Source organism: Pongo abelii, chromosome 14 (assembly GCF_028885655.2).
Source record: "Pongo abelii isolate AG06213 chromosome 14, NHGRI_mPonAbe1-v2.0_pri, whole genome shotgun sequence".
In the NCBI taxonomy this organism is placed as follows: domain Eukaryota; kingdom Metazoa; phylum Chordata; class Mammalia; order Primates; family Hominidae; genus Pongo; species Pongo abelii.
The window spans coordinates 81,475,414-81,503,316 of record NC_071999.2 but is presented as its reverse complement, the minus strand read 5'-3'; the positions used below and the strand labels follow the sequence as shown (position 1 = coordinate 81,503,316).

The 27,903-nt window shown below is 37.7% G+C and overlaps 1 protein-coding gene across 50 annotated transcripts in view; it reads right to left on the bottom strand.

Annotated features, from left to right (window-relative positions):
- Positions 1-27,903, bottom strand: part of LMO7 (LIM domain 7) — a 229,217-nt gene that overhangs the window by 58,226 nt on the left and 143,088 nt on the right. For all 50 annotated transcript variants that reach the window (XM_063714955.1, XM_063714961.1, XM_063714960.1 and 47 more), the window contains 2 exons: positions 4,983-5,013; positions 3,664-3,777 (listed from right to left, as the gene is read on the bottom strand). In XM_063714955.1, coding sequence (XP_063571025.1) covers positions 3,664-3,777; positions 4,983-5,013 — 145 coding nt within the window. The remainder of the gene's footprint in view (positions 1-3,663; positions 3,778-4,982; positions 5,014-27,903) is intronic.

Below are 27,903 nucleotides of genomic sequence, written 5' to 3'. Positions count from 1 at the left end.
TTCTATTTAAAAATAAGGAAAATTACTAGTTTAATGAAAGTTCATAGAGTAACATTGAAATGCTAAACTCAGTTACTGCAGTTCTCTAGCAATAAATGTGAAAAGAGTCAAAGAGAAAAACTAACCTTAACTTAGTCATCCAAAAGGAGATAAATCAGCAAGATTATATTCACTCTATCTCCAGGAAATATTTGTGATGGCTTAACCTTAACATAAAACTTTAACAACTGAAGTTATTTAACTCTCCCCCCAGAAAAATAAAAAGGAGCAAGTGGGCATAAATTTCACAGAATTCATTTACTTTCACTAATTACACAACCTAGTTCTAAGGTCCTGGCAGCTGGCTTATCCTTCTTGTTGAATCAAGGGAAGCATACTTGTTTGCTGACATATATAACTTATTTTCTATGGACCTAAATAAAATATTTGTTTGGCTCATATAAAGTACACACAGAAACATCACAAATGATGTTAACTGTAGGTTTGTGAATTATATAGAACTTACTCAAGATAAGCACTTTTAACTAACATTCTTCTGTGAATGTTAGTGACAAAATATAACCTGGCTTTTTAAACATTAGGATGTGAGTAAAATTACAAAGCCCATGGTGTAGTCCTGACTTATAGTAATCATGAATATCTAGTAACTACAATGTTTTAATATGGTGAAGATAGTTTTGTCATAGTAAAAACCAGAAATGTTACTTTCAGATGAGCTTACTAATACAGAGACAATTTAAAGAACCTAGTAATTACTAACAATCAAACATATGTGAACCTTGATTAAGTCATGATTCAAAATAAAAAGTGCTGTGAAAAGTAGCTGGAGACAAGTATGAAAGTTTTAATGTCAACTGAATATTAGATAATGGGGAATATCTGAATTTTCTTAAGTATAATAAACATTGTAGCTACATAGAAGAATATTCATATTCTTAGGAGATGCATACTGAGTATTTGGGGGAGAAATACACCTGCAGTTTATATTAAAATGGTTAAGTAAAAACATAGATGGATGAACACATATGTAGATAAAGCCAGTATGGAAAATTGTAATAATTGAACCATACGGTGCATATCTGGGTATTTGTTGTACTCTTCTTTCAACTTTTAATTATAAATATTTTCAACATATGAAAAAGCTGAAGAGTCTGCAGTGAATAATTAGCAGCTGTCTCAGGCATACTTTTGATCTAATACCGTCAGTTCATGATTCAATTGTTTGACAAGTGTCTGGAGCATCAATAAGGTCTAGTAGATTTCAGGGAGATTTCATGTGCTTTAGATGCTGACACCCTGGCATTAGAGTTGACATCCTGTCATGAAAATGCAAGTGCCTACCTTACATCCTGCTACTTCCAAGCAGATGGGAAAGCCAGACCTAGCGCTGGTGCTGCCAAAATGCTTCTCAAAATACAGAAAGATTTTTTTAAATTTAAGTGTTTAGATCTATCAGGTTTCTTAAACACGTATTTGTTAAGGCCTTAGAGTTCAACACTCAGGATGGATTTTTGACCTCATAAATGTTAAAGTTATTGATGACAGCCACTTCAGTTATAAAATAACCTTTGGCCTTGGTGCCTGGCTTTTAAGGAGGCACCCTGACAAGTCAATTAAAATGAGTCACCTCCAACTTCCAAGATGACTGACTGAGGTGCTACAACTTCCACCAACGGTTGTTTAATTGGTATTTTATATTAGCTTTTAAGCATTATCTGGTTAAATGGGAAATGCCTGATGAACACATTGGTTTTGATTTTAATAGAACTGATACAAAACATATGATATAGTCACATACCTCTAACAGCTACCCCCACTTTATTATAATGGAATGGAACCACAACCTTAGTTTTATACACCATAAGGTCTTCATCTACCTCCTCTGGTTTTGAAACTGGTAACAGGAAACAGCCTTTGATAAAGCATTCCTGGTATAGACACTGTACCAGGATTATTCAACCTGAGTCAGACTGTCATTAAAGGGACCAAAGGCTATAAAGAGAGCCCTAGTACATAAGCCAAAGTCCCACATGGTTTTTTGTTGTTGTTGTTGTTGTTTTTTGAGATGGAGTTTTGCTCTTGTTGCCCAGGCTTGGCTCACCGCAACCTCTGCCTCCCAGGTTCAAGCGATTCTCCTGCCTCAGCCTCCTGAGTAGCTGGGATTACAGGCATGTATCACCACACCCAGCTAATTTTGTATTTTTAGTAGAGATGGGGTTTCTCCATGTTGGTCAGGCTGGTCTCGAACTCCCGACTTCAGGTGATCTGCCTGCCTCAGCCTCCCAAAGTGCTGGGATTACAGGCATGAGCCACTGTGCCCAGCCCCCAACATAGGTTTTAATCAAAAGTTTTATTAGCTGAAATAACTATAAATCAAGGCTCTCCCTGTGCTCAAAGCCCCCTGAAATTCCTCCATTAAAGCCTCACCATTCTTCATTGCAGTGACCAATATGCTCACCTATCTTAGACAATTGTGCTTTATGAGGTTACGTAGTCTCTCATGAGTGTTGTCGTAACACTTAGTACTATGTGTATGCATGTTAATATCTCAGCTATTTCCTGAATTAACTTATTCAAGGAATTTGAATAGAGTGTTATTGACTCCTTACATTTTGAGGGTGAACAGGAATACCTGTATCTTCTAGGCTCTATAATCCCACCTCTTGCTATAATACATGTGGCTGGGCTCAGGCAAAATTATTTAAAGATCAGGGTAGGTGCAAGCCAAGTTTATCATGTTCATCCTGGCCTAAAATTTCTTCCAATCACAGCAACTAATATTTATTGCAACCTTACAATGTTCTAGAGGCTAATGCTAAATGCCTTACTGGTGTGGTATCATTTAACCATTAGAGAAACCCATGAAACAATGACTACTAATTAGATGATGAAACACCATTGTGACTACACAAAAGGGCTCTTCTGAGTCTTACAAATTTCCCTGAATAAATATCCCTACCCAGAGAAATTCGTTTTTCCCATGTGGATCTTATAAATGAAGATTTGGCAGAACTACAGTCAGTCCTGGCACTTGGCTCTCTGAAAATGGTCCTCAAGCACTCAAAAGGCTGTCACATTGATTCCAAAGTATGAATGACTAGAAATGTGTATAAAACAAAAGATTCTAAATTAAAAACCTTATATCAAGTTCCAGTTAACACCATGTCCTACTCTTCAGGAAACAGAGGTGGCATAGTAGAATTGTGGGGCTATGAAAGTGTGGGCATTAAAGACTATCATCTATGACAAGAACACATTACTACAAAGAAATTGAGTAAATTCCATGAGTGTTAACAGTCCAGGAAGCACCTCTCTACTACAGGTTGAGTTTACAATGAGTATAGCAATACTTAAGCTACATAAAGTGTGTAAGGAAGGAAGCCAATGCATGTGTCATCAAATTATGTAGAATTAAAAGGTAAGCAAGTCTCTCTACCTTGGAAATTGCTCTGGAATAGACCCAACTCACTCCTTGGTGGTGGCATATAAAGCCAATAAATGAGTAACATTCCTCTTTACTCAGCCCAATTGAGAGTGGGACAAAGAGAGTCGGAGTTGCCATATTTGTTATAGAGGAGAAGGAGAAGAAAAAGAAGAGAGGAGGAAGGGAAAGCAGTGATACTGTATTACAGCAGTAATCTCACACAGATGTAGTTTACTTACCTTCGTCAGTGCTTGTCCTAAAAGATTCTCAAACGCTTTCAAATTAAGATGGGGACCATTATAGTACGGGTTGCTTTGTGCTTTTCTTCCCAGCCAGTACAATGTTATCAAAACCTTAAAAAAAAAAAAAAATCCATGAACAACAAGATCAGTCGATGAGCAACCAATTGCAAGCTCAAATATAGGTGAGTACTGTAGATAAATGATAGCACATATTACTCTGTAAGTGAAAAGTAGACTTTAAGTTTATGGGAAAAGGAAAAGTCATTAAAAATCTTAATTTATTTTTCTTGCTAAATTTTCCTGTCTCTGAGCAAGTTCTTAGACCAAAAGCCCAGACTCCGAAAGGTAGTCATTCATATACTCTACTAGTATATATGAAGAGGGAAAAAAATAAGACAAAACACAAATGAAACTTTTAAAGCAATCAATATTTTTTCATCAAACTTACAGAATGATCACCTAAATATCAATAATTCTCAGCTTCCTTAATAAGGATGTTAAACTTTTTAATAAAGCTGCAACATTTTTAGATATTCTTGCAATTTCCATAAAGTATTGTAAGACATATGAGTCTACATTGATGAATTACCCAGAGTCCTTAAACAGTCAGTGCTTTTCCTTAAAGTCTAAATTGGTAGTTTCCTATTTACTCCCATAAAAATCTTAAAATGTGTTTACTTGCCTTTAGCATATTACTAACACATAACAAACAGCTTCCTAAATCTAACCTATCCTCTTATACCACTCTAACAATATGTTTTTTAATTTAATTTTATTTTAAGTTCTGGGATATATGTGCAGGATGTGCAGGTTTGTTACGTAGGTAAACGTGTGCCATTGTGGTTTGCTGCCCCTATCGACCCATCACCTGGCTATTAAGTCCCACATGCATTAGCTATTTAACCTGAGGCTCTCCTTCCCTCCATCACCTGACAGCCCCCAATGTGTGTTGTTCCCCTCCCTGTGTCCATGCGTTCTCATTGTTCAGCTCTAGAATACTATGCAGCCATTAAAAGAAACAAGATCACGTCCTTTGCAGGGACATGGTCAGAGCTGGAAGCCATTATCCTCAGCAAACTAATGCAGGAACAGAAAACCAAACACCACACGTTCTCCCTTATAAGTGGGAGCTGAACAACCTAACCATATATTCTAATGCATATATTTAAACATATTTACTGTTTGTAACTGATTGGTTTGTAGCAAAAAATTAATTAGAAAAGAGATGTAGAGTATACTTTTAGATTCACTGCCTTCTTACAGAACATGGAAGTGAAAGCCACTTATAATGCTCCATTAAGGTAAATGTATCTTACATTTTTCACTCTCCTATCAGTCTCTTCTTGCCTGTAAAGAAAGAAAATTATCTATTAGGTAATATCTGTGAACCTTAAATTATTAATTATAGCTAGAAAAAAACTCATTTTTATTCTAAAGTTCTATGAATATTAATATCACATGGAAGTTCAAATCTCTTAGAGCTCATATTATCTCCATCAGAAGAATTTTTCCATATTCATTGATTTGACAAAAGTATAATGCATTGATTTTCTGTATTCATTGATATTCATTAACATAATTGTCAGTTTTCTATAAAAAGCAGTGCTGTTTTTTCATTTTATTCATTTTAGTCTAATTTTTAAATACATTCTGTGCATTTTTTGTATTTCCTTCTTAAACAAGGTTTAAACCCAATGAGGGGGGATCAGTGTGTTCATGAAAAAAGAACTGGGAAATGGGGGAAAAAAAACCTTAAAAACACAATGAAAAATAAAAGCGACTTTGCACTGAGGGTTTTTTTTTTTTCATCATCTATAAGGTTTTTCATCCAAGTTCCCCAGAGCAAACTGCTCAGAGACTTTGACCCTGCAAATGTTGAAAAGTGGCAGTTTAAAAAACAGCCATGAACCTCTGCCTGAAGAAACTTCACTGTATTATAAGAATCATGGGTTTTTTGCTCACATATGAAAGGGCATGATATTTATGGGAGAAGTTAAAAAGAGACGGATGGCACCACAGTGTTGAAGAAGCAACAATATGCTACTTCACAAAGGGATGGGTCATCCTAAAAAGAAAGCACTTCCCCTCATTAGAGACACTTAAGCAGGATCAGTGTGAATTCAGAGACTTGTAGAAGCCTGATTAGAAAGCTTGTAATTGGCCTGTCCAGTCTAACAGCACAGTAGTATACTTTAAGATAAAATATACACACATCTATATATGCATGTAGAAGACAACAACATAAAACACATATATATTCATATATACAAAGAAAAAGTAAAAGGAGAATGTGAGTACACAGAGACAAATTTTTAACTTAGCTTTCAAAGAATCAACAAGGCAACTAAGACCATTCCTTTCCAGAAGACAAACATGTACTGAAATGAACCTAAGAATAGCATGCACCTCTTACCCACCTCCCAAAAAAAATCTCAACAATGAAATTCATGAACTCTCACACTACTGATGGAAATGTAAATTGGTACAACTACTTAAACTCTTAAGTCACTTGGTAATATCTATTCAAGCTAAATACATTGATATTCTATGACCTAATAATTCCATTCCTAGGTATACATCCAACATAAATGCTTATATATGTTAACAAAAAGTTATATACAAGAATGTTTATCACGGCACTATACATTGCAACAAAAACTAGAAGCAGCGTAGATGTCCTTAACATTATAATAGATAAATTATGGCATATCCACATAATGAAATATCACATGGCAATAAAAATAACCTTCAACTACATTCAACGACAAGTTCAACCTCTCAAATAACGGAAAGAAAAAGAAGCCAAATGCAAAAGAGTACAGGCTGTATTATTCCATTCATATAAATTACAAAGACAGGCTGAATAAAAAAATGCTGTTAGAAGTCAGGGTAGTGGTTACCCTTGTGGGAAGAGAATGACAGAAGAGATTAGAAGAGGATGGGGCGCTAGGATGACAATTGTTTGTGCTTCGATCTGGAAGCTGGCTACTTAGGTGTGCTCAGTTTCCAAAAAGTATTTAAGTTGTACATTTATAATATGTATACTTTTCTGTATATTATCCTTCAAAAAAGTAAACAAGTAGAATAAATTCCACAGCCCGTGTGCTCAAACCATAGCTTAACTCTTGAGTAAAAAGAAAATTATCTTATAAAAATCCACAGCAATGGCCGGGTGCAGTGGCTCACGCCTGTAATCCCAGCACTTTAGGAGGCTGAGGCGGGCGCATCCCCTGAGGTCAGGAGTTCAAGACCAGCCTGGCCAACACGGGAAACCCCGTCTCTACTAAAAGGACAATAATTAGCCAGGCGTGGTGGTGGGCACCTGTAATCCCAGCTACTCAGGAGGCTGAGGCAGGAGAACAGCTTGAACCCGGGAGGCGGAGGTTGCAGTGAGCTGAGATTGCACCACTGCATTCCAGCCTGGGCAACAAGAGCAAGACTCTGTCTCAAAAAATGAACAAACAAACAAAAACCCAGCACTTTAACTTAGAAGTAGTAAGTGGGGAAAGTCACTAGAAACTGACAACAAAAAATAGCAGAGTTGCAAATAGATAGCCCCTTCTTTAGACTAATAACCAACATACACATGTCAAACATTAAATTAGCCAAAGCACAAAAGAACCATCAATGCACAGGACAAAGAATACACTGGGCTGAACATCCTCCCACTTTGATCATAAGCACACTCAAGGCAGAAGGAAAAACAGAGCTCTCTTGAACCCCTGACCTCATTTCCACAGTCCTCAAAAAGGTTTCTAATCCAACACACTCATTTGTTTTCACTTTTTATCATGATAAAACAATCATTGGAAATACAAGGGATGTCCTATTCTGTGATAAACACAATAAACAGTGACCTTCCCATTATTACCTTTTACTCACTTTACATTCCCTTCTAAACATGAGCATTTATAACACAGTCTTGGACATGATACATAGGCCAGCCAAATTAGTGTCCTATCTCTGAAATGCAATGCCAGGAATTCAAGTAGTCAATGATTTGCTGGAGTAAACAGAGTTCACTCTCTCACATACAAATGCATTCCACTGCATGGAAGTCGGTAACCAAGCAGCTCCTTTGCCTGTCATGTGGCCACAGGGCATAACCCAAAGTCCTTTAAAATAGAATTACTACAATGGTGAAGGGGAAGCTCACAGTAACACGGGTAACACACACACACTCCATGCACCAGCCAACTTACTGCACGACACCCCAGAATGAAATATAAGACAGCTTTAGCTCCAAAGTTGGATAATTTTTCTACAACAAATATGTCCAAAGTTGACATGTTCTGATACCATGTTTAAGTGCATGGGCTTTGGAGTCAGATCTGGGTCTCACTGTGTTCATTTGGTAATTTACTTGACTCTCAAAGCTTTGGTTTCCTTCTGGACAAAGTAGGGATAATGCCCTCTGTTTCAGTAGATTAGAAGGAAATTTCCTTCTAATGGTGAAGTGTTCATCAAGAAACAGGCCAGGCACAGTGGCTCATTCCTGTAATCCCAACACTTTGAAACACCAAGATGGGAGGATCGCTTGAGTCCAGAAGCTTAAAATCAGCCTGGAAAACAAAGCAAGACCCTGCCTCTTAAACAATGTAAAAATTAGCTAGGCACAATAGCACATGCTTATAGTTCCAGCTACTTGGGAGGCTGAGGGCAGAAGGACCTCTTGAACCCTGGAATTCAAGTCTGCAGTGACCTATGACCACACCACTGCACTCCAGGCTGGGTGACAAAGCGAGACCCTCTCTCAAAAAAAGGAAGAGAAGAGGAGAGAGGGAAGAGAGAAGAGAACAAAGAACCCATACCTGCATTGAAACCCAAGTCTGCAATAAAAATGGGTACAGACAAAATGTTAATAGTTTCAAAAAATACCTATCTTGGGTATGTTGATAGCCCTTACTCTACACTATGATCAAAGAACAACAATTCTGTGAACAAAGAATTATTACAAGGCTGTAAGCTATGTGACGGCAAGGCCCATCACTGCACCCCAATATTTAGAACTGCAACTAGCACACCTGACACACCCAATCTCTCATCCGTGCTTTATTTTTGTATTTATAACCATCTACTATATGCATTTTTTTCTCTCCTCTACCTGAATCCAAAAGGACTTTTGTGATTTTGTTCACTGCTATATTCCAACTGCCTTAAGACAGGGTCTACCACTTGGCAAGCACATAAAAATATTTGATTAAAAATGCCTCGCACAGTACATGGCAAACAGATGCTCTCAAACTCTGGTTAAATACATTTATTTAACCTATAGGAATGTAAATTAGCAAGAAAAAGCCTGAAATGATAAAAGCTCAGGAGACAATACTCATACAATGTCAGAGAACAATTAAATTGCATTAACCTGCTTCAAATATGTCCAATTTTGACTCAAATTGTATTGATATTCATAATTATACTTCTTACTAACCTGTTATCTTTAAATTGCAATAAAATAGAATTCTTTAGAATCAAATCAATAATCCCGCCAAAAAACAGATACAGAAACAAAGACCAATGTGCTTTGTACAAACTTCAAAGGACTGAATACAAAGCTTACATGGTGGCCTATGTGATGAAAAAGCTTCCTAACAGAGCTCTGAAAGACAGAGCCCAAAGAATCCATACCTGCACTGAAACCCAAATCTGCATTAAAAATGGGTAGATATGCAGGAGGCGGAGTTTGCAGTGAGCCGAGATCATGCCACTGCACTCCAGCCTGGGCAACAGAGCAAGACTCCATCTCAAAAAAAAAAAAAAAAGGTAGATATGAAATATTAATAGTTGCAAAAAAATACCTATCTTGGGTATGTTGATAGCCCTTACTCTATACTTCGATCATACATTAACTTTTACGTGTTTAATATTCAAGAAATAGCAAATATAGCATAGATATAATCTTCCACTCTATTAATGGAATAGCTCTGATAATCCCTTTGCTTTCTGGCAAAGGGCCAGAAACTATATGCCCATCAAGGACATCTGAGCTTTCTGCCAGAGAGTAAGAACAAGGGACCCCCAAGCTCTCAAGTGAACTCATCCAGCTGTAATAATCTTATCCTAACTGCTACTATTTTAACTTAGAACCAGGAAGCGCTAGGTCTGATCCTCTTTTCTTTATTCAAAGGTTTTAAAATACTAGTACCAAGTCAATCAAGAAATATCATTTCTAACCAAAGGACCAGGGTGGGGAAAAAGTCCACATAGATGCTGTGGGTCTTCAGGGATCCCAGGCCGGGTCATTCCCTGAGGAGGAAGCTTGGTTGAGTGCGGGACTTTGGGGTTCAGACCTCCAGTGCGTAAATTCTGGCTCCACTTTCACTAGCTGTGACAACTTGATTGCATCACTTCACTGTCTCCAAAGCCTCACCTGTAAAATTGGAACAACAGTACCAGCCTCACTGGGCTTTAGTGAGAATTTAAAGAATGCTTAATCAAAGCAGAACAAGTAAGTGAGACAATTCAAGGCTATTCCTTAATTATCCATCTCAACCAAACTACTAGGGGACAGGGCAGTGGCTGGAGGACAGTCAACTCCGCCCCCTCCACCCCCCACACACAGTTTTCTTCCTCAGAAGAGACATTTCTGTGAAGAATAATTCAAGGCACTCTTCGATGTTATACTTTCCTTGCCCTTTTGCCATGGAAGGCTTTAAACAAGGATAAGAAATAATTTCTAGAAGGTCAAACCAAGGGCAAAGCACACTGGCATGGTATTATTATCATTGTCCAAACTTCCATGTTGGCCCCAAGCCAGCCCTCCCCACACATCCTTGGTTTACAAGGGCCTGCCTTGGCCAAATACCCTTAAATTTTCCAAAATCTGAGGAAAAATGTGCCTACACAGCCAAATCTATCTTCATTTATGATCCAGTTTGGAATAAGGTGCTAATGGATGAGATTATAGTTTTACCATTGTGCACCAGCCAGTTATGTTCTAGGGCTAGGGCTGCATCAAAAATATTTCCAAATACCTTCTGTTTATCCAAGGAGCTAACTCTGGGCCCATGCACATGCATCCAGCACCGCCTTAACCAGGGTATGTTTACTGCATACTATACTCTAAGGAGTCTGCGTGTGGGCCCAGACAGCAGGGAGCTGGAGCCACACTGGCCACATGGTTGTATCCCAGAGTCCATCAAAGGCCTAGCTCAGAACAGCCAAGCATTTAAATGTTCATATATGAGCTAACAAAGCCACTCACAGAACCAGCTCAGCAGATCGGGGCCAAGACAGGAAATTTTTCCCCACATGGGAGTAAAGCTTCATAGAATTTGCCACAGAATCCCACTTCTCTGTGTTCCTCGCGCATGTCTTAGTACCCCTCTTTCTCAAGGTACCAGCATTCTCATTTGCAATGTTGGAAGGCCTGATCTCCCCGTGCTCTGCCTAAATAACATAACCTCCTAGGAGTTGAATTCTTTACACTCTAGAATCATCTCTTCTCCCCAAATCCCAGCCCCTATCCTGTCCAAGCCAACCTTGTTTAAGATCAAATACAGTTTTCTGACTGAATTATTATACAGGGAAACATGTATGATTAAAACTTCACGCTGGAATTTTTGACAAAATGGGAACGCTTTTGTCCAAAGAATCCCTGGGGGAAGATTTATCCATATCTTAATAGAAAAGTTAAGAAGTTTGAACTTACCTGCCCCCACAACCAGCTTCTAGCCCATGCCTCCATGGTTAACAGGGAATCTGAAATTCTTCAAGGGGCTCGAGCAGAGGTAACTGCCCAGTTCAAACTCCACCCTGCTACCAGAATAAGTATCCGCCTTGCTTTGTTGCCCAGAACAACTGCAACTCATGAGTGATTCTGTCCCCAGGCCTCTACTTCCTGAGGCCACTTCCCAGAGCAAGGTGTGGATTCTTCCTACGGACCCAACCCTTCAAAAGCCAGTTCCAGCCCTGCCCTGCCCTGGGTGGCACCAGTTGACCTGGGAGTTGCCTCTTGGGAAACTGGACTGATATTAGAAGAGCTGGGCTCACAAGATACTTGGTCCCTCTCCAAGCCACTAAGTAATCTCTGCTCTCCAGTTGTTGCTTATGCAGCTTGGCCACCTGTTCACAACTTTAAAAAAAAATCAAGAAATGAGGCCCTGAATTATGATTTCATGAGCAGTCACAGGAAGAAAAAGTATATGGACTGCATCTGGTTTAAATATGTAAGATATGTCTGGGGCAAGAGCAGAGGCATGTGTGGCAGTGGGAGACAGTAGGGAAAATTCAAAGCAGAAGTTCTTCTGGGGACAGAGGAGTGGCTTTTTTTTTTTTTTTTTTTTTTGAGGCAGAGTTTTGCTCTTTTTGCCCAGCCTGGTACAATGGCACGATCTCGGCTCACTGCAACCTCCACATCCCAGGTTCAAGTGATTCTCCAGCCTCAGCCTCCTAAGTAGCTGGGATTAGCCTGCCACCACGCTCGGCTAATTTTTTGTATTTTTAGTAAAGATGGGGTTTCACCATGTTGGCCAGGCTGGTCTCAAACTCCTGACCTCATTTTTATATATGCAACAAGCCAGTCTATCTGCAAACAGGAGAAAAGTGTAGATGTCATAAGAAACCCTAAATGTACTAAGTGAAATTTAAAGAGACATAATGAGAAAATCATTTTTAATACCACTGTCTCTTAGGGAAGGGGCCATTGCTCTTCAAAACCTAGGAATCAAAATAGGAATTTAGGAATATATCAGGTACTGGCTTCTTGTTCCACTAAATGAAGTTCTATTGTTCTATGAATGGAAGCTCATCCATCACACTATTTAAAATAGAGAAAAGTGCAATCACCATTCTCTTATCACTGTGTCAAACAAAAGAGATATGTGAATAAAACAAGTTGAAGATGAATTCTTAGAATACTTCACTTCTTTCCTTCTCTCAAAAAAAGCAAGCTGCATTAAAAAGAAAAGTAAGAAACAGAATCTTCCTCCTTCCCTCCCACCTTCATTCCTAAAAATGAAGCTGCATTCCATTTGACAACCTCCCAGTGACGTTAGAGGCGTGTGACTCATTGGTTTTAATCTGCCATTGCTACAAACACGCTATAATCATTGTGGAAACTATTAAAGTGACACTTGAGAAAATAACATCATCCCTGGAGACAATTAGTGAACCCAAATATATGAACCTGACGATTTCTGTACTTACTTATTTGAGAAAAAAACTTAGAAATTCAACACTTTGCCCTAGCAACATAATGCTTATTCCAATCTTGACAAGTGAATAAGTACCCTCTTGTTAAAAATAATTTGTTATTATATTTCACAGCTCTCCCACACACTACTAAGAATAGCACAGTTTCACTTAAAGAGAAACAAACCACACACACATGCATTCAAAGACACCGGCACACATTCCCACTTAAGTAACACAGCAGAGGAGTGCTGCTGCAGGAGCCGAAAGGTGGGTTTAATTCCTAACCCTCTCAACCAGAGACTTACAATGCTTCTTTTCTACTTTTTGTAAAACGCTTGTTATTACATAAAGCTGACTTCACAACTGAGACTCACATTATCTCCTCGTTAGACGGTAAACCAGAAACAGAGTGCATATTAAGGTGACTACTGAATACAGAATTTAGTATCCACTATGTATGATCTGTTTATTAAATGGAGTTATAACATTCGGTTGTATAAAATGTGTTGAGGGAGAGAGTAGATGTCAACCAAATAAACTCACACATGATTTTTCTCCTGTGATTAATAAAGGCAATTATTATATTACATAATTAAGTATAACATAGGACTTAAACAGATCCCAACCAGAAAACACTTCATTGATACTATGTCCTTAAGATTTTTAAACTGATCTTCTAAACAGTTTAAAAGGTGACAATGCTAGGTAACTGAAGCAATGAAAATAGTAGGCTTTGGTTTTAGACATGTTAAGTGTCAAACACTTAACGTAAAAATGTTGAGTAGGTAAATTGGTAATTAGACACTCAAATAAGATGATCAAGGTAGAAATTTAGACTAGAGACGTAATTAGTGGAGTTGTCAGCATAGAGATGAAACAGAACCTCATAAGACTGAATGGAATCACCTAGAAAATAAATAGAGAGAGGCCGGGTGCGGTGGCTTGCGCCCGTAATCCAAGCACTTTGGGAGGCCGAGGCGGGCAGATCACAAGGTCAGGAGATCGAGACCATCCTGGCTAACACGGTGAAACCCCATCTCTACTAAAAATACAAAAAAAAAAAAAAAAAAAAAAAAAAATTAGCCAGGCGTGGTGGCTGGTGCCTGTAGTCCCAGCTACTCGGGAGGCTGAGGCAGGAGAGTGGCGTGAACCTGGGAGGCGGAGCTTGCAGTGAGCCGAGATTGCGCCACTGCACTCCAGCCTGAGCAACAGAGGGAGACTCCATCTCAAAAAAAAAGAAAATAAGTAGAGAGAGAAGCGGTCCAGGGATTGAACCCTCACAAACCCGACACTTAAGGGTTAAGAAGTAGAGGAGAAACCAGCAAGGCCAACAGAAGGGACACCCAGGGTGGCAGGAGTGGCCACTGCAGTGCAGGCAAGCAAGACACAGACACTTTATATCAATCATTATGTGGACTATTCTACATTGTGTCCTTTAACCCATATGACAATGTAATGATGTCGAGATTAGGCGGAGCCAACAGTGCTATTGAGAGGTGGAGCAGATGAGGGATGAGGATGAACTAGTAGGTCATCTTCTTACCCATCTTGACATCTCACACACATTCACGCCACACACACAATTACTAAATTACTAGTGACTTCTCTTCAAAGGAGGACAAAGAGTAGAGATGAGTATTAACATCAACAAAAATCTTCTCCAAACCACTGATATTCCTGAAGATACAACTTAAAAGAATACTAAACTAGACATTTCAGGTGTCCTTCCAGACTTGTTCCCATGCTCAAAACCAATATAAAACTTGATAATATAAATATTTCAGTCTTTAGGACCATGATATTGGAATAAAAATAAAGTTGCCTGATTATATGTTTTCATCCAAGTGTTTTTCAAACTGTACCATGAAACAGGAGAAACTGGCAACATTTTAATAGGTCTGAAGGTCAAAACATTTTTAAAAGTACTAATTCTATGCTGTCCTCTTGAATACACATACCAGCAAATTAAAATTATGAGAAGTCTTATAACAAAGACCTATTTTACTTACACTTTGAAAAATTTATTTTTTTGGCAGAACAGTTTAAAAATCTTAAGGACACTAGTATTAATGAAGTGTTTTTTAGTTGTGATCTGTTTAAGTCATACTTTATACTTAATTATGTAATATAATAATTGTAATAATTGCCTTTATTAATCACTTTATATCAATCATTATGTTGAGTATTCTACATTATCTCCTTTAATCCACACAACAATGCAATGATTTTGACATGAGGAAACTGCAACTCCAAAAGCTTAAGAAACTTTCCCAAGGTTACAAAACTATTAAGGTTTGATGTGATTCATAGGCTTTCCCAAGACCCTGTTTTATTAATAGTATGAGGGTAATCACAAATATTTTCTACCTTACTATATTTTTAAAATAAATTACTTCTTTCTTAATCCCAAAAAGTTATCTTTATAATATCCTGAACTATAACTCATTTTTTTCTCAAACTATTGATTCAAACCCTGTTGCCAATAATTTCTTTCCTAAATCTGTCACCCAAAGACAATGGTAGAAGTTCCCCACTGCCATTTTTTCTGACAAAATTTAGATATTTTCCACTATCCTGTATATACAACACACTACAGAACTGCACAAATGAAATATTGCCAAAGCACTTTTTAAAAGACTTATAAGTAAATGAAATACCATCAATTCTCATACTGAGAGATCAACAGTATTCATTTCCTGTACTTTATCACTGCTGGGTCCTTATAAGTAAGATTTCTGTAAAACAAATATCTATCAACTGAAAATAAACAAGATTACAAAGCAAGCATGTACAAGATTAAATAGAAAAATCTGTCAATTTCCTGAAGTTCCATTTTATTATCTTAAAAAATAAAGATAATATCCATCTTTAGGTTTTGTGGAAATTAAACACATTTAAAATGCCTAGCACATAAATACTTGTTTCCTTTCTGATGTACATGGAAGTTCTCTGTAAAGCATAAGCTGATGTAAATTGCTATTTATAAGTTATCACTGCACCTATTCCTTAGCTGTGATTTAATATATATTAAATGTGCTGTGTGATATGAACCCTGGTCAAAATAATGCATGCCAAACTATGTATGCATGCAACACATTCAGAAGTCTACAGATTACTTAAAAATAAATTATTCTACCCTGCCTATAAGTGAGACGTTTCAAAGTTTTAATTTTCAACCATGAGGAAAATTAGTACCCTCCCCAAATTAGATTCCAAACTCTCAAGTTTTATGTCATAAATCACTCTAGTCCTAAATACTGCCTGCTCCACAAAAGCCTCTTTATCTCATGTTTACTGGCACAATCCCAAGATACAACACACTAAATTTTTCACAATTTGATTTATGCCAAAGGTTAATCGAGATAATATAATTTTAGACCAAGGTTTCTCAACCTCGGCAATATTAACATTTTGAACCTCATAATTCTCTGCTTCGGGGGGAAACTGTACTATGCATTGTGGGATGTTAAGCAGCATGCCTGACCTCTACCCACTAGATACCACTGCCACTCCCCGGCCCCAGGCATGAAAATCAGAAATGTCTCCAGATATTGTCAAATGTCATGGAGCCGAGGGAAGGGGGGTACAAAATTTCCCATGGTTGAGAACCACTGTTTTGGAGGATCTCAGAATTTAGCTAACTCCACTAATCAGATAAAGCAGACTTGAGGTTCCCAGGGTTCTAAAATTAGCTGAAAGGCTCATTTAAAGACTGTAACCTAGAAAAGGTATTAAACATATGAGCAAAGCAAACAGACAAGCAAGGACTACACACCTAAGAAGTTAATGAAAAACATACTATCAGACCAAAGGGCAAGACCTACCTCAGTGCCTAAACCATTAATAGATACTCAGTAAACATATATACTAAATGCTGGAAGAATTACAATTTAGTAGAGCCAAGAGCTCAACATTCTTGTCACCTTGGAAAAAAAAACTCATTCAAGCTCTCTTGTCTTTTAGATACAAAGTGGCAGGAAATGATGTATCTGGCCTGGCAGGTTGGCTCATGCCAGTATTCCTAGTACTTTGAGAGGATGAGGTGGGGTAATCACTTGAGGTCAGGAGTTCCAGACCAGCCTGGCCAACATGATGAAACCCCTTCTCTACTAAAAATACAAAAATTAGCTGGGCATGGTGGTGAGGCCTGTAGTCCTAGCTACTCAGGAGGCTGAGGTGGGAGGATCAATTGAACCCAGGAGGCAGAGGTTGCAGTGAGCCAAAATCGCACCACTGCACGCTTCAACCTAGGCAACAGAGCGAGACTCTGTATCAAAAAAAAGGAACCTATCAGATCTTCATTTTATCCATTACAATAATATTGCAAAATATTTCTAGCAAGTGTAACCAACTTAGACGACCCTGCTCCCTCAGCTGGGCCTTATTTAAGCAATTACCTAATATTACACATTTTAGATGCCATTTTTATGCATTCCAAAATGGTTATGTACATGCTGTAAAATACATCTGTGCATAAAGTATACTGTATGTGAATAATCCATGCTATGCCACCACAAATGGTTTTCTTAGCTACAGAAAAAGATTCCATTTTGAATTCTTTGTTCCTACTTCACACTTTAAAATACTGAAAATTTATTGAGTTCAGTGGGAGGTTGAATAATGACCCCACTCCCCACCAAGGTCTACTTCCTAATCCCTAGAACCTGTGAATGTTACCCTACGTGGCAAAAAGGACTTCACATATGTGATTAAAGATCTTCAGATGGGGAGACATCCTGGATCATCCCAGTGGGTCCTAAACATAATCACAAGTGTCCTTATGAGAGGGAGGAAGAGGGAGACTCGACTGTTGTAGAGGAGAAGGGATTGTGACCACAGAGGCAGAGATTGGAGCAGTGATGCAGCCAGGAGCCAAGGAATGCTTGGCTATCCCCAGAAGTGAGAGAAAGAAGTGGATTCTCCCCTGGAGCCGCAAGAAGAAACCAACCCTGCTGACGCCTTGTTTTTAGCCCCTTAAGACTCATTTTAGACATGACATCTAGAGACATGTAGGAGAGTAAGTTTGTGTTGTTTTAAGTCACTAAATTTGTGGTCATTTGTTATAGTGGCAACAGAAAATAAACACAAGTACTATACAGCATTGCCCTACACATTTCATAAGCAGCTTAATTTTATCACCAATGCAGTTCTATATTCAGTATTATTCACATTTTACAGAGGTGAGACTGAAGCTTCATGAGATTAAGCAATTTTCCAGAAGTCACCTTTATTATATTAATTCAAGCCCCAGTTGATCTGACCTAAAAGTCTGTTCACAGCATATGAGGATCATTTGGCTAAAGAAAATGAAACACCTACTCCTAATTCTCCATTTTAATCCTCATCTACAGCTAATCAATGCCAACAGTTTATGACAGTGAAGCTCATAGTTTCCAGCTGAATTCTGTTACCAAATTTTCACGTGAAACTTTTTAATTCTAATTAGTTTAAGAAAACAGAGTAAGGTTAAAAAAATACTCCCAAGACATCATCTTTTCCATTAGATAATTATAAAGTGTATTTTTTAAAGTACAGGTGCCATTAGAAAAAGGAATGAGAAATTTCTTCTGTGCAAATACATTTTCAAACTTCCCAAGACTAATAAAACCAAATCCAACCTATTTCATGAACAGAAATAAAGTTGGAGGAATTGAGCAATAGTAATCATCCAAAAAATTGTTGCAGGAAGTCAGGGAACCCAAATGAAGGGGCCAGGTGAAGCCACGGCAGAAGAACATAAATTGTGAAGATTCATAGACATTTATTAGTTCCCCAAATGAATACTTTTATAATTTCTTGCACCTGTCTTTACTGCAATCTCTGAACATAAATTGTGAAGATTTCATGGACATTTATCACTTCCCCAGTCAATAATCTTATAATTTCCTATGACTGTCTTTAATCTCTTAATCCCATCATCTTCTTAAACTGAGGATGTATGTCACCTCTTGATCCTGTGATGATTGTGTTATCTGCACAAATTGTAGAGCATGTGTGTTTGAACGATATGAAATCTGGGCACCTAGAAAAGGAATAGGATAACAGCAATGTTCAGAGAACAAGGGAGATAACCATAAAGTCTGACTGCCTGCAGGGTCGGGCGGAACAGAGTCATATTTCTCTTCTTCCAAAACGAATAAGAGAAATATTGCTGAATTCTTTTTCTCAGCAAGGAACAGCCCTGGGAAAAGAATGCACTCTCACGGGGAGGCCTCTAAAGTGGGCACTCTGGGAGTGTCTGCCTTATGCAGTTGTAGATAAGGGATGAAATACGTCCTGGTCTCCTGCAGCACCCCCAGGCTTGTTAGGATTGGGAAATTCCAGCCTGGCGAAATTCTAGTCAGACCAGTTCTCTGCTCTTGAACCCTGTTTCCCATTAAGATGTTTATCAATGACAATGCATGCACAGTGGGACAGGGAACCTCATCAGTAATTCTAATTTCACCCTGGCCCTTGGACCTTGCCCTGCCCATTTGCCTTGTGATATTTTATTGCCCTTGAAGCAGGTGATCTCTGTGACCCATACCCTATTTGTACACCCCTCCCCTTTTGAAATCCATAATAAAAACTTGCTGGTTTTGTGGCTCAGGGGGCATCACGGAACCTGCCAACATGTGATGTCTCCCCCCCAACATCCAGCTTTAAAATTTATCTCTTTTGTACTCTTTCCCTTTATTTCTTAGACTGGTGACACTTAGGGAAAATAGAAAAGAACCTATGTTGAAATATTGGGGGCTGGTTCCCCCATAAAAATATAAATCATAATGTCTGTTTTTAACTAAATATTTTGTTTCTGATAACTTGTGTAAAGCTACTTGTCTTCAGAAAGTCAACAGGATGTGTTATGTCAATTTTTCCATTTACATAACTATCCTTGATTTGATATATACACACATGCACGCACATGCACTTCCTATTTAGCCTTCCATATAACAGTTGGAATTTCAGAATATTAGAGTATCACCAATCATCCTGTATAAAGCATTGAGAAAGAACTGACATGCTTCAAATGAATAATATAACTGGCTTTCAAATTCAGGTTAATATAATCCTGCCATTCAGTTAACTTTCAAGTTCAATATACATTCAATCAGATGTCTTTCAGATTAGTTTACATTGGTTGCAATCGATTTCAATGTTCCCATTTTATGTTTGAATATCTTGCAAAACCTTCCCAAAACTAATGAATCGAATGAGTTCTCTCCTCCATCCCCATCTCCTGTTCACCATATTTAGTTCCAACCCAATTATGCTAATACTTCCCAGGAAACTTCTCAGCTATGTCCTTTAGAATGCCACCGTCATTATCTCTGCCCAGAACTTAAAGTTTGGTAAGTTCTTAAGTGCATGCATCATCTAATCCTCAAGCCTGCACATCCTTCCACATGCTCTGTCCTGGTTGTACAGGCTTGAGGATTAATGATGCACGCACTTGGGTGAGGAGCCTCCAACTTTCAGCGTCAGAAGCTGAGGCCTAAGCCAAACAACTCCCTTTCCTGAAATCTCTCATCACCAAATCCCATCAGTTCAAGCTCCCAAATATCTCTTGAATTCATTCTTCTTCCTCAGATGACATTCACTTCCTGCCAGCCTCCAGTCTTGCCTTATACCCTTCTCCTCCTCCACAGAGATGCCTCCAGGACCTTCCTAAAATATTGAGAGAGTTGGGGGTATAGTAATACATGTTTTAATGAGCCCTGCAGGTAATTCTGATGCATGCTAATGATTGAAAGCCCTTGCCCTAGCAATATACCAAAGTTAAAATTACATCTGAACTGAAACTACAGCTTCAACGAGTTTAGCTACTACTCTGAAAAAAGTTCAACTGAAACATAAGTCCTCTAGCCTTACCCAACTAGAATTAAAAACAAACAATAAAAAGCACAAAGAAACTTGAAGTTAAGTGAAACGCCTGGAACAACTGCCAATGATTTTCAAGTGTTGACTTAAAAAAAACTCAATATGCCTCACGGTGCTTACGTCTGCTTAAGGGCGCACTGTTAAAAGGCACTCGATTGGCCGGGCGCAGTGGCTCACGCCTGTAATCCCAGCACTTTGGGAGGCCAAGGTGGGTGGATCACGAGGTCAGGACATCAAGACCATCCTGGCTAACATGGTGAAACCCCATCTCTACTAAAAATACAAAAGATTAGCCAGGCGTGGTGGCAAGTTCCTGTAGTCCCAGCTACTCGGGAGGCTGAGGCGAGAGAATGGCTTGAACCTGGGAGGCGGAGGTTGCAGTGAGCCGAGATTGCACCACTGCACTCCAGCCTGGGAGACAGAGTGAGACTCCATCTCAAAAAAATAAAAATAAATAAATAAAAACCACAGATCTTGAGTCCACAGAACAAAATGTTTCAAGTAGCACCGAAGAAATTACTTTCATAAGATGTCTGAAAAGTCAACCACAGACAGCTTTAAAGGAATCCTATTTAGAAGGTTAAAATAAGTTACCTTGCATTGGTTTTAAAATGTCCTCATAATACCATGCATTCTTGTTGTAGTCTCTGAAGAAGGGTAATCAGTGAGAAACCAGGCTAGAGATATTTTTGTATTGCCTAATCTCTAATTTGTTTTTCCCAGTTAAGAAAATTAGAAGTGGCCGGGCACGGTGGCTCACGCCAGTAATCCCAGCACTTTGGGAGGCCGAGGGGGGCAGATCACGAGGTCAGGAGATCAAGACCATCTTGGCTAACAGGGTGAAACCCCGTCTCTACTAAAAACACAAAAAATTAGGCGGGCGTGGTGGCAGGAGCCTGTAGTCCCAGCTACTTGGGAGGCTGAGGTAAGAGCATGGCATGAACCCAGGAGGCGGAGCTTGCAGTGAGCGGGGATCGCCCCACTGCACTCCAGCCTGGGTGACAGAGGGAGACTCTGTCTCAAAAAAAAAAAAAAGAAAATCAGAAGTAAATAACATTCGAATAATTTATCTGAATGTGATGAAACATTAAATGAACATGAATTTAAGGCCACCTTGTTGGAAAATCCTACAGAGAATTATAATACCAAAGTGTTTTCCACAAAAGTAGTGATGTGTAAATAGAGTTAAGGCACCAGATTTAAAACAGGAAAACAGACCAACATTCTGAAAATAGGTATGCAACATGAATGAAGAAAAATATACCGTGGCTGGGAAGAAAAATTTAATTGCCATTGGTAAACTTTCTTCTTTATATTCTAAAATGTGGAATAGCATGAACATATTCTGGTTTGCTGGTTAAAGCAGGTAAGTTGTCTTTAAAATTTAAGGCTAGCCTTATTTTATTCAGATTCCTAAATCCGAACTACAATAATAAAGCAAAATGTAAACAAAGTACCATTCATATAGACAGTTTCACTGAAATGAGTGAACACTGGGGGAGGAAAAAAAAAAAGAAAAAAAACAGTGCCCTCATTCAAGTCCTTTGCTGCTCCAGCTGAGCTGGCGATGATGTGCAGTGAAAATAACTACACCTGGACTGTGGATGTGGAACTTCCATCCACATCTCCATCTTAGCTCACTGGCTGACATTGCAAACACCACCTAACCTCATCTGGGACACTTTGCTCATATGCAAAAGGACTGCCCTGAATGAGATTATGTCCTTAGTACCTTCCACCTCTGGTATTCTGATTTTTACCTCTTAACAAAGGAACATTTCTTAAAAGTGCACATTTCTCAAATTAACAATTCACGCTACAATTTCTAAATTGATAGGAAAATCAACCTAGAGCTTTACTAGTGTCCCTAGAGAGCCTCTCTCTCAGAGGCTTTCTGGTAAGTTCAAATAAAACAGTGAACACTCACATCAACTGTATGACATGCATGATGAAGCACTCTGAACTAATATTAGATGTTCCCATGTATTACCTCGATTATAATTGTGGGATAATGTGCTCCAGAGCTGTTGAAGGCTAATAACTTTTTAACACTATATTTATCTCCTTCTAAACCTATGTCAATTTTTTAAAGTCTTCAGAAATTAAAATTCTTTTGAAATCACAATCAAGGTTATTGGTAGCAAAAAACGGGTATGTTACCAAAGTCATTCATAAAAGCTATTCCAAGAAGTTTTTAAAAAAGCTTTCCAATCATATAATTCCAACTTTCTTCTTATAGTTTCAATAGAATATAAAAAGGGATCAAACACGAGATTGTCAAATTATTGACTTAGGAGTGGGAGACGAGGAAGAGAACAATGAACAATGCACCTGGAGGCAAGGGAAATGACTATACAGAAGTTCAAATGCTGATCAAGATAAGTCCTTCCTGATTCTGTAATTCCCAAGATTTTATGAATGAACTAACTTCAAAAAGACTTGAGGCCCTTAGACACAATGACCTACTACAACTTAACATTTATATATATATATATGTCGTGTATATATATATCCACAATATATACATATATATATACACGGCATATATATATATATATATATATATATGTGTGTGTGTATATATATATATATGTGTGTATATATATATATATGTGTGTGTGTATATATATATATATATGTATATATATCCACAACATTTCTTTATCCAATCATCTGTTGATGGACACTTACATTAATTCGGTATCTTTGCTCTTACAAATAGTGTTGCAATAAACATGACTGCAGGTATCTTTTTGATATTCTTTCCCTTTAGGTAGACACTGGATAGATGACTGCTGGCTCAAATGGTAGTTCTATTTTTAGTTCTCTGAAAAATCTCCATACTGTTTTCCATACAGGTTGTACTAATTTACATTCCCACCAACAGCATCGTATCAGCATTCCCTTCTATCTGCATCTTCACCAACATCCAGCATCTTTTTGGGTTTTTTGACTTTTTAATAATAGCCATTCTGACTGGTATAAGATGATATCTCATTGTGGTTTTAATTTGCATTCTCTGATGATCAGTGATGTTGAGCATGTTTTTCATGCGTTTGTTAGCCACTTACATATCTTCTCTTGAAAAATGTCTGTTCAAGTCCTTTGCCCACTTTCTGACAAGGTTGTTTTTTTCTTGTTGAGTTCCTTGTAGATTCTGGATATTAGCCCTGTGTCAAATAGTTTCAAAATATTTTCTCCCATTTTTTAGATTATATGTTTACTCTGTTATTTTTATTTACTTATTTTTGCTTTGCAGAAGCTTTCTAGTTTAATCCACTTAAGTCTCATTTGTCTATTTTTTGTTTTGTTGAGTTTTCTTTTAAGGACTTCGCCATAAATTCTTTGCCTGGACCAATGTCCAGAAGAGTTTTTCCAGGTTTTCTTCTAGGATTTTTATAGTTTCAAGTCTTATATTTAAGTCTTTAATCCATCTTGAGTTAATTTTTGTATGCGGTGAGAAGTGTGGTTCTGTTTCATTCTTCTGCATATGGCTATCCAGTTTTCCCAGCAACATTTATTGAATAGGGTGCCCTTTCCCTGCCGAGAACTTTAAAAGATACTAAAAGCTCAACTCAATGAGCTTTTTGCAGATAAAGTTTATCATAACTCTTAATGATATTGTTAGCATACAACATTAATTCCAACAGCTAGTTTTATTTGCTTTTAAGTCTACTGAAGAGGTTTTTCTAAAAATATACTTAAAATATTATAGCCAAAAGAACCTTCCTGACATTCTCTCTTCCTCGTCCTGCTTTATTTTTCTTCATAGTCCTTATCACCTCGCATTATTTTTTATTAGATAATATCTTTGCAACATTGGGTTAGGCAAAGATTTGTTAAGCAGAACACAAAAAAGTATGGATCATAAAAGAAAAAATAACCAAATGGTAATTTCATCAAATCTTCTGCTCTTCAAAAGACAAACTGTGAAACAAGACAGCAAGTAACAGACTGGGAGAAGATAACCGATGTATCTAATAAAGGGTTTCTAATCACAATATATAAGGAAGTTTTATAACTCAATGAGATAAAGACAACTCAATTGTAAGAAGTTGGCAAATGATTTTAAAACATTCAGATAACAATGTATATTAAAACAGCCATTAAGTACATGGAAAGATGCTCAAAAATCACTAGTCATGAGGAAAATGTGAGCTAAAATCATAATAAAATGCCACTATGCACTAAGTAGAATGACTAAATTCAATAGACTGATAATATTAAATGTTGAGGAGAATGTGGGACAACTGATATTTGTAACAGTATTATCCACAATAGCCAAAACTTGGATACACAAATGTCCATCAACTGGTGAACAGATAAACTGTGGCAAATCTACATTTGGAAATACTGCTTAGTAATAACGAATTACTCAACATGAATCAATTTCAAAAAAGTAAGCAAATTGAAAGGGATAAAACACAACAGACTACATACTGTATGTTCCTCTTATATGATATTCTAGAAAAAGCAACACTATAATGAACTATACTGTGGCTGGAGTTCAAGTAAGAGGTTGATCTTAGGGACATGAGAAAACTTCTAGGCTTCTATAGTTTGATTATGGTGATGGTTACTCAACTGTTCCTTACAAAAACTCAAGCTGTAAACAAAATAGAATACATTTTGTTGTAGGTAAATGATACCACAATAAAGCTGGAAAAAAAAAGTAAAACAAAAGGCAAAGATGGGTAAGAAGGGTCTCCTAGAGAAGAAAACAGCATGGAAAAAGTATGGCTTGGTTTTGGAGTCAGCAGTCATCATTTTACACCAGCAAGAAAGCATAGGCAAAAAACAAAACAGAACAAAAAAAGCAACACCAGGAGGTGCTCATTTTTAAAAACGGAATGAGGAATACTTCTCTTTCCACCTTCACTTCCTCAGAGCTGGACTTTGTTTTCCTACAAATGACTATTATTGCTTCATAGATGCCTCCCAAATCTACAAAGCCAGTGCTTATTTCTACTTAAATATATTGACAATGCCTATATTTCCATTTGAATGTTCTACTGTCACATCCAACACAATGTGTTAAAAACTTAATTTCCATCTTGCCTCCAAATCAGCTACCTTTTCTGTTTCTGTTAACGGTTGCACAGCTCAAAAGCTAACTCTTCTTTCTCCTTCACTTGGCTCAATCCTCATCACGTCTTACTCCAAACATCTTTAGCATCCGTCTCTTCATCTACATGTTCACTGCTTTCAGCAGTTGGCTTCCCTATCACCACACTCATTGACTGCAATAATTACCTTACCTCTCTCTCAGCCTCCATACTTGTTCTCCTTCAATTCATTGTGTAGGCTACTTCATTACTCTATCTTTCTAAGTCTCTGATTTTAGCATTTTAATTATCTGCTCAAAAGCTTTTGGTGATAAACCCATTACCTGTGAGATAAAGTTTAAATCCCCTAGCCAGGATACTACAGGCCTCACTCAAGCTTGTCCCAACCTACCTCTCATCCTGCCTCCAATCTGCCCACCTCCATTAAAGACTCATGTCTTAAGCTTCCCCCATCAGAATGTAGGCCTGAAGAGCTAAGACCTTATTTAACTCATCTTTACCCAATGCTGTACCTCCAGAAGACTCTGTGAAATGTCTGATTTGGACTTCTTGCCTCTGTGCCTTTGGACATGCAGTGGTCTTTAACTTCTCATTTAAATCCTACCCATCCTTTAGATGCACACTCAAGACTTACATCCCCACCACTTTCATTAAACTCTCACTCCATCATGTGATCACTATTTTTTATTATCTAAACCCTTTTTACTCAATGTGGTCCTCACTGGCAAGACCTGAAGGCTCATTAAAAATACAGAATCCCAGCCCTGCCCCAGACCTGATGAATCAGTCTGCATTTGAACAAGATCTCTGGTTGTTTTACATGCACATTGAGAAGCACTTGTTTAAAGCACTCTAACTCTCAGTAAAGTCTGAGTACATTCTTACCCATAGCTTCTAAAAATTACAAACTCCCCCATATCTCCAGAACTTCCTTATTACCATGTCTGACAGATACACATTAACATGTTTTTCTTTTGTTAAAAAAAAGAATTCCTTCATTTAGTCTTCATATCCTTCATTTGGACATAGAGACAATTTTATAAGAGAAACAGAACTGGGTTTGGAGTCATATGAGGGTTTCCACTTGCACCATTTACTAAGCCTGTTACCTTGAGCAAGTCACTAAGCCTGCATCTCAGTTTCCGTACCTGTAAACTCAGTCAACCACCCTATCTTATAAAGTGGTTGTAAGATTAGAAAAGGCATGAAAGCAAAACATTCAAACAATTTCTTTCTATTCTCCACTCACTCTTTCAAAGGCAGTATTTTTCCTTCACTGATACATTTAATAGCTTTAAAACTCAAGTGTTTATCACATCTAACCCATCTACTAGTTATTTAAAGGAGAATTATCCCTGTTTGTCTTCTTTTGGTATATTCGTATCTTGGGCTACTATTAGTTTCATGTGTCTTTGGCAATCTAAATCATCTTATTCATGAAATGAAAGATTAATGAATATTTCTTCCTCCTAATAAATGGCAATCATTTGGAAAGTTAGAAATAATTATTTCTAAAGGCTCGGTAAGAAATGATAAGTTCATTTATTATAAATCTTGGTAAAGAAATTCTTAAAGTGTTTCTGTGCTTGAGTCATTTCTTCGGATTTGCTTTTCTGAGTCACTATTTGATCACCCACTCTCTTTTCTGCAACCAGAGAAGAGTTTCATCTTACTGGAATTAGACTGCACTATTTATTGTTACCCTTGATGTGCTATGCTTACCACCTGTTTATAACCCTCCAATAGATACACTGATAGCAGGATTCTGGGCAATCCTGCTACTGAAGTAATTTTTCTTCTTTAATCCAATAGAGTAGATACTTTTACTGTAATTTATGTTTCTGCTTACAATTTGGTCTCTGAAATAGAACTTCACATTATTAATCTTTAATTATTTGTATAAAATTTAATATGTAATGATCTAAATTACAACAAAATAATATCCCATGTTATGTTTTCTTTTTTAAAGACCACTTATTCCCAGCCAAGGACATTTGGAGGAGAGAGACAGTTTAATTTGGTTCTAACAAGATTAAGTAAAATAGAGCATTAAAAATTGGTAAACAAGAGATTATTCCAAATAAAATATATTTACTAATTCTATTTTTAAAGACAGGTTTCAGGCCAGTGCTATAAAGGTCAAAGTGTGATAGTATGATCCCGAGCAATTTAGATT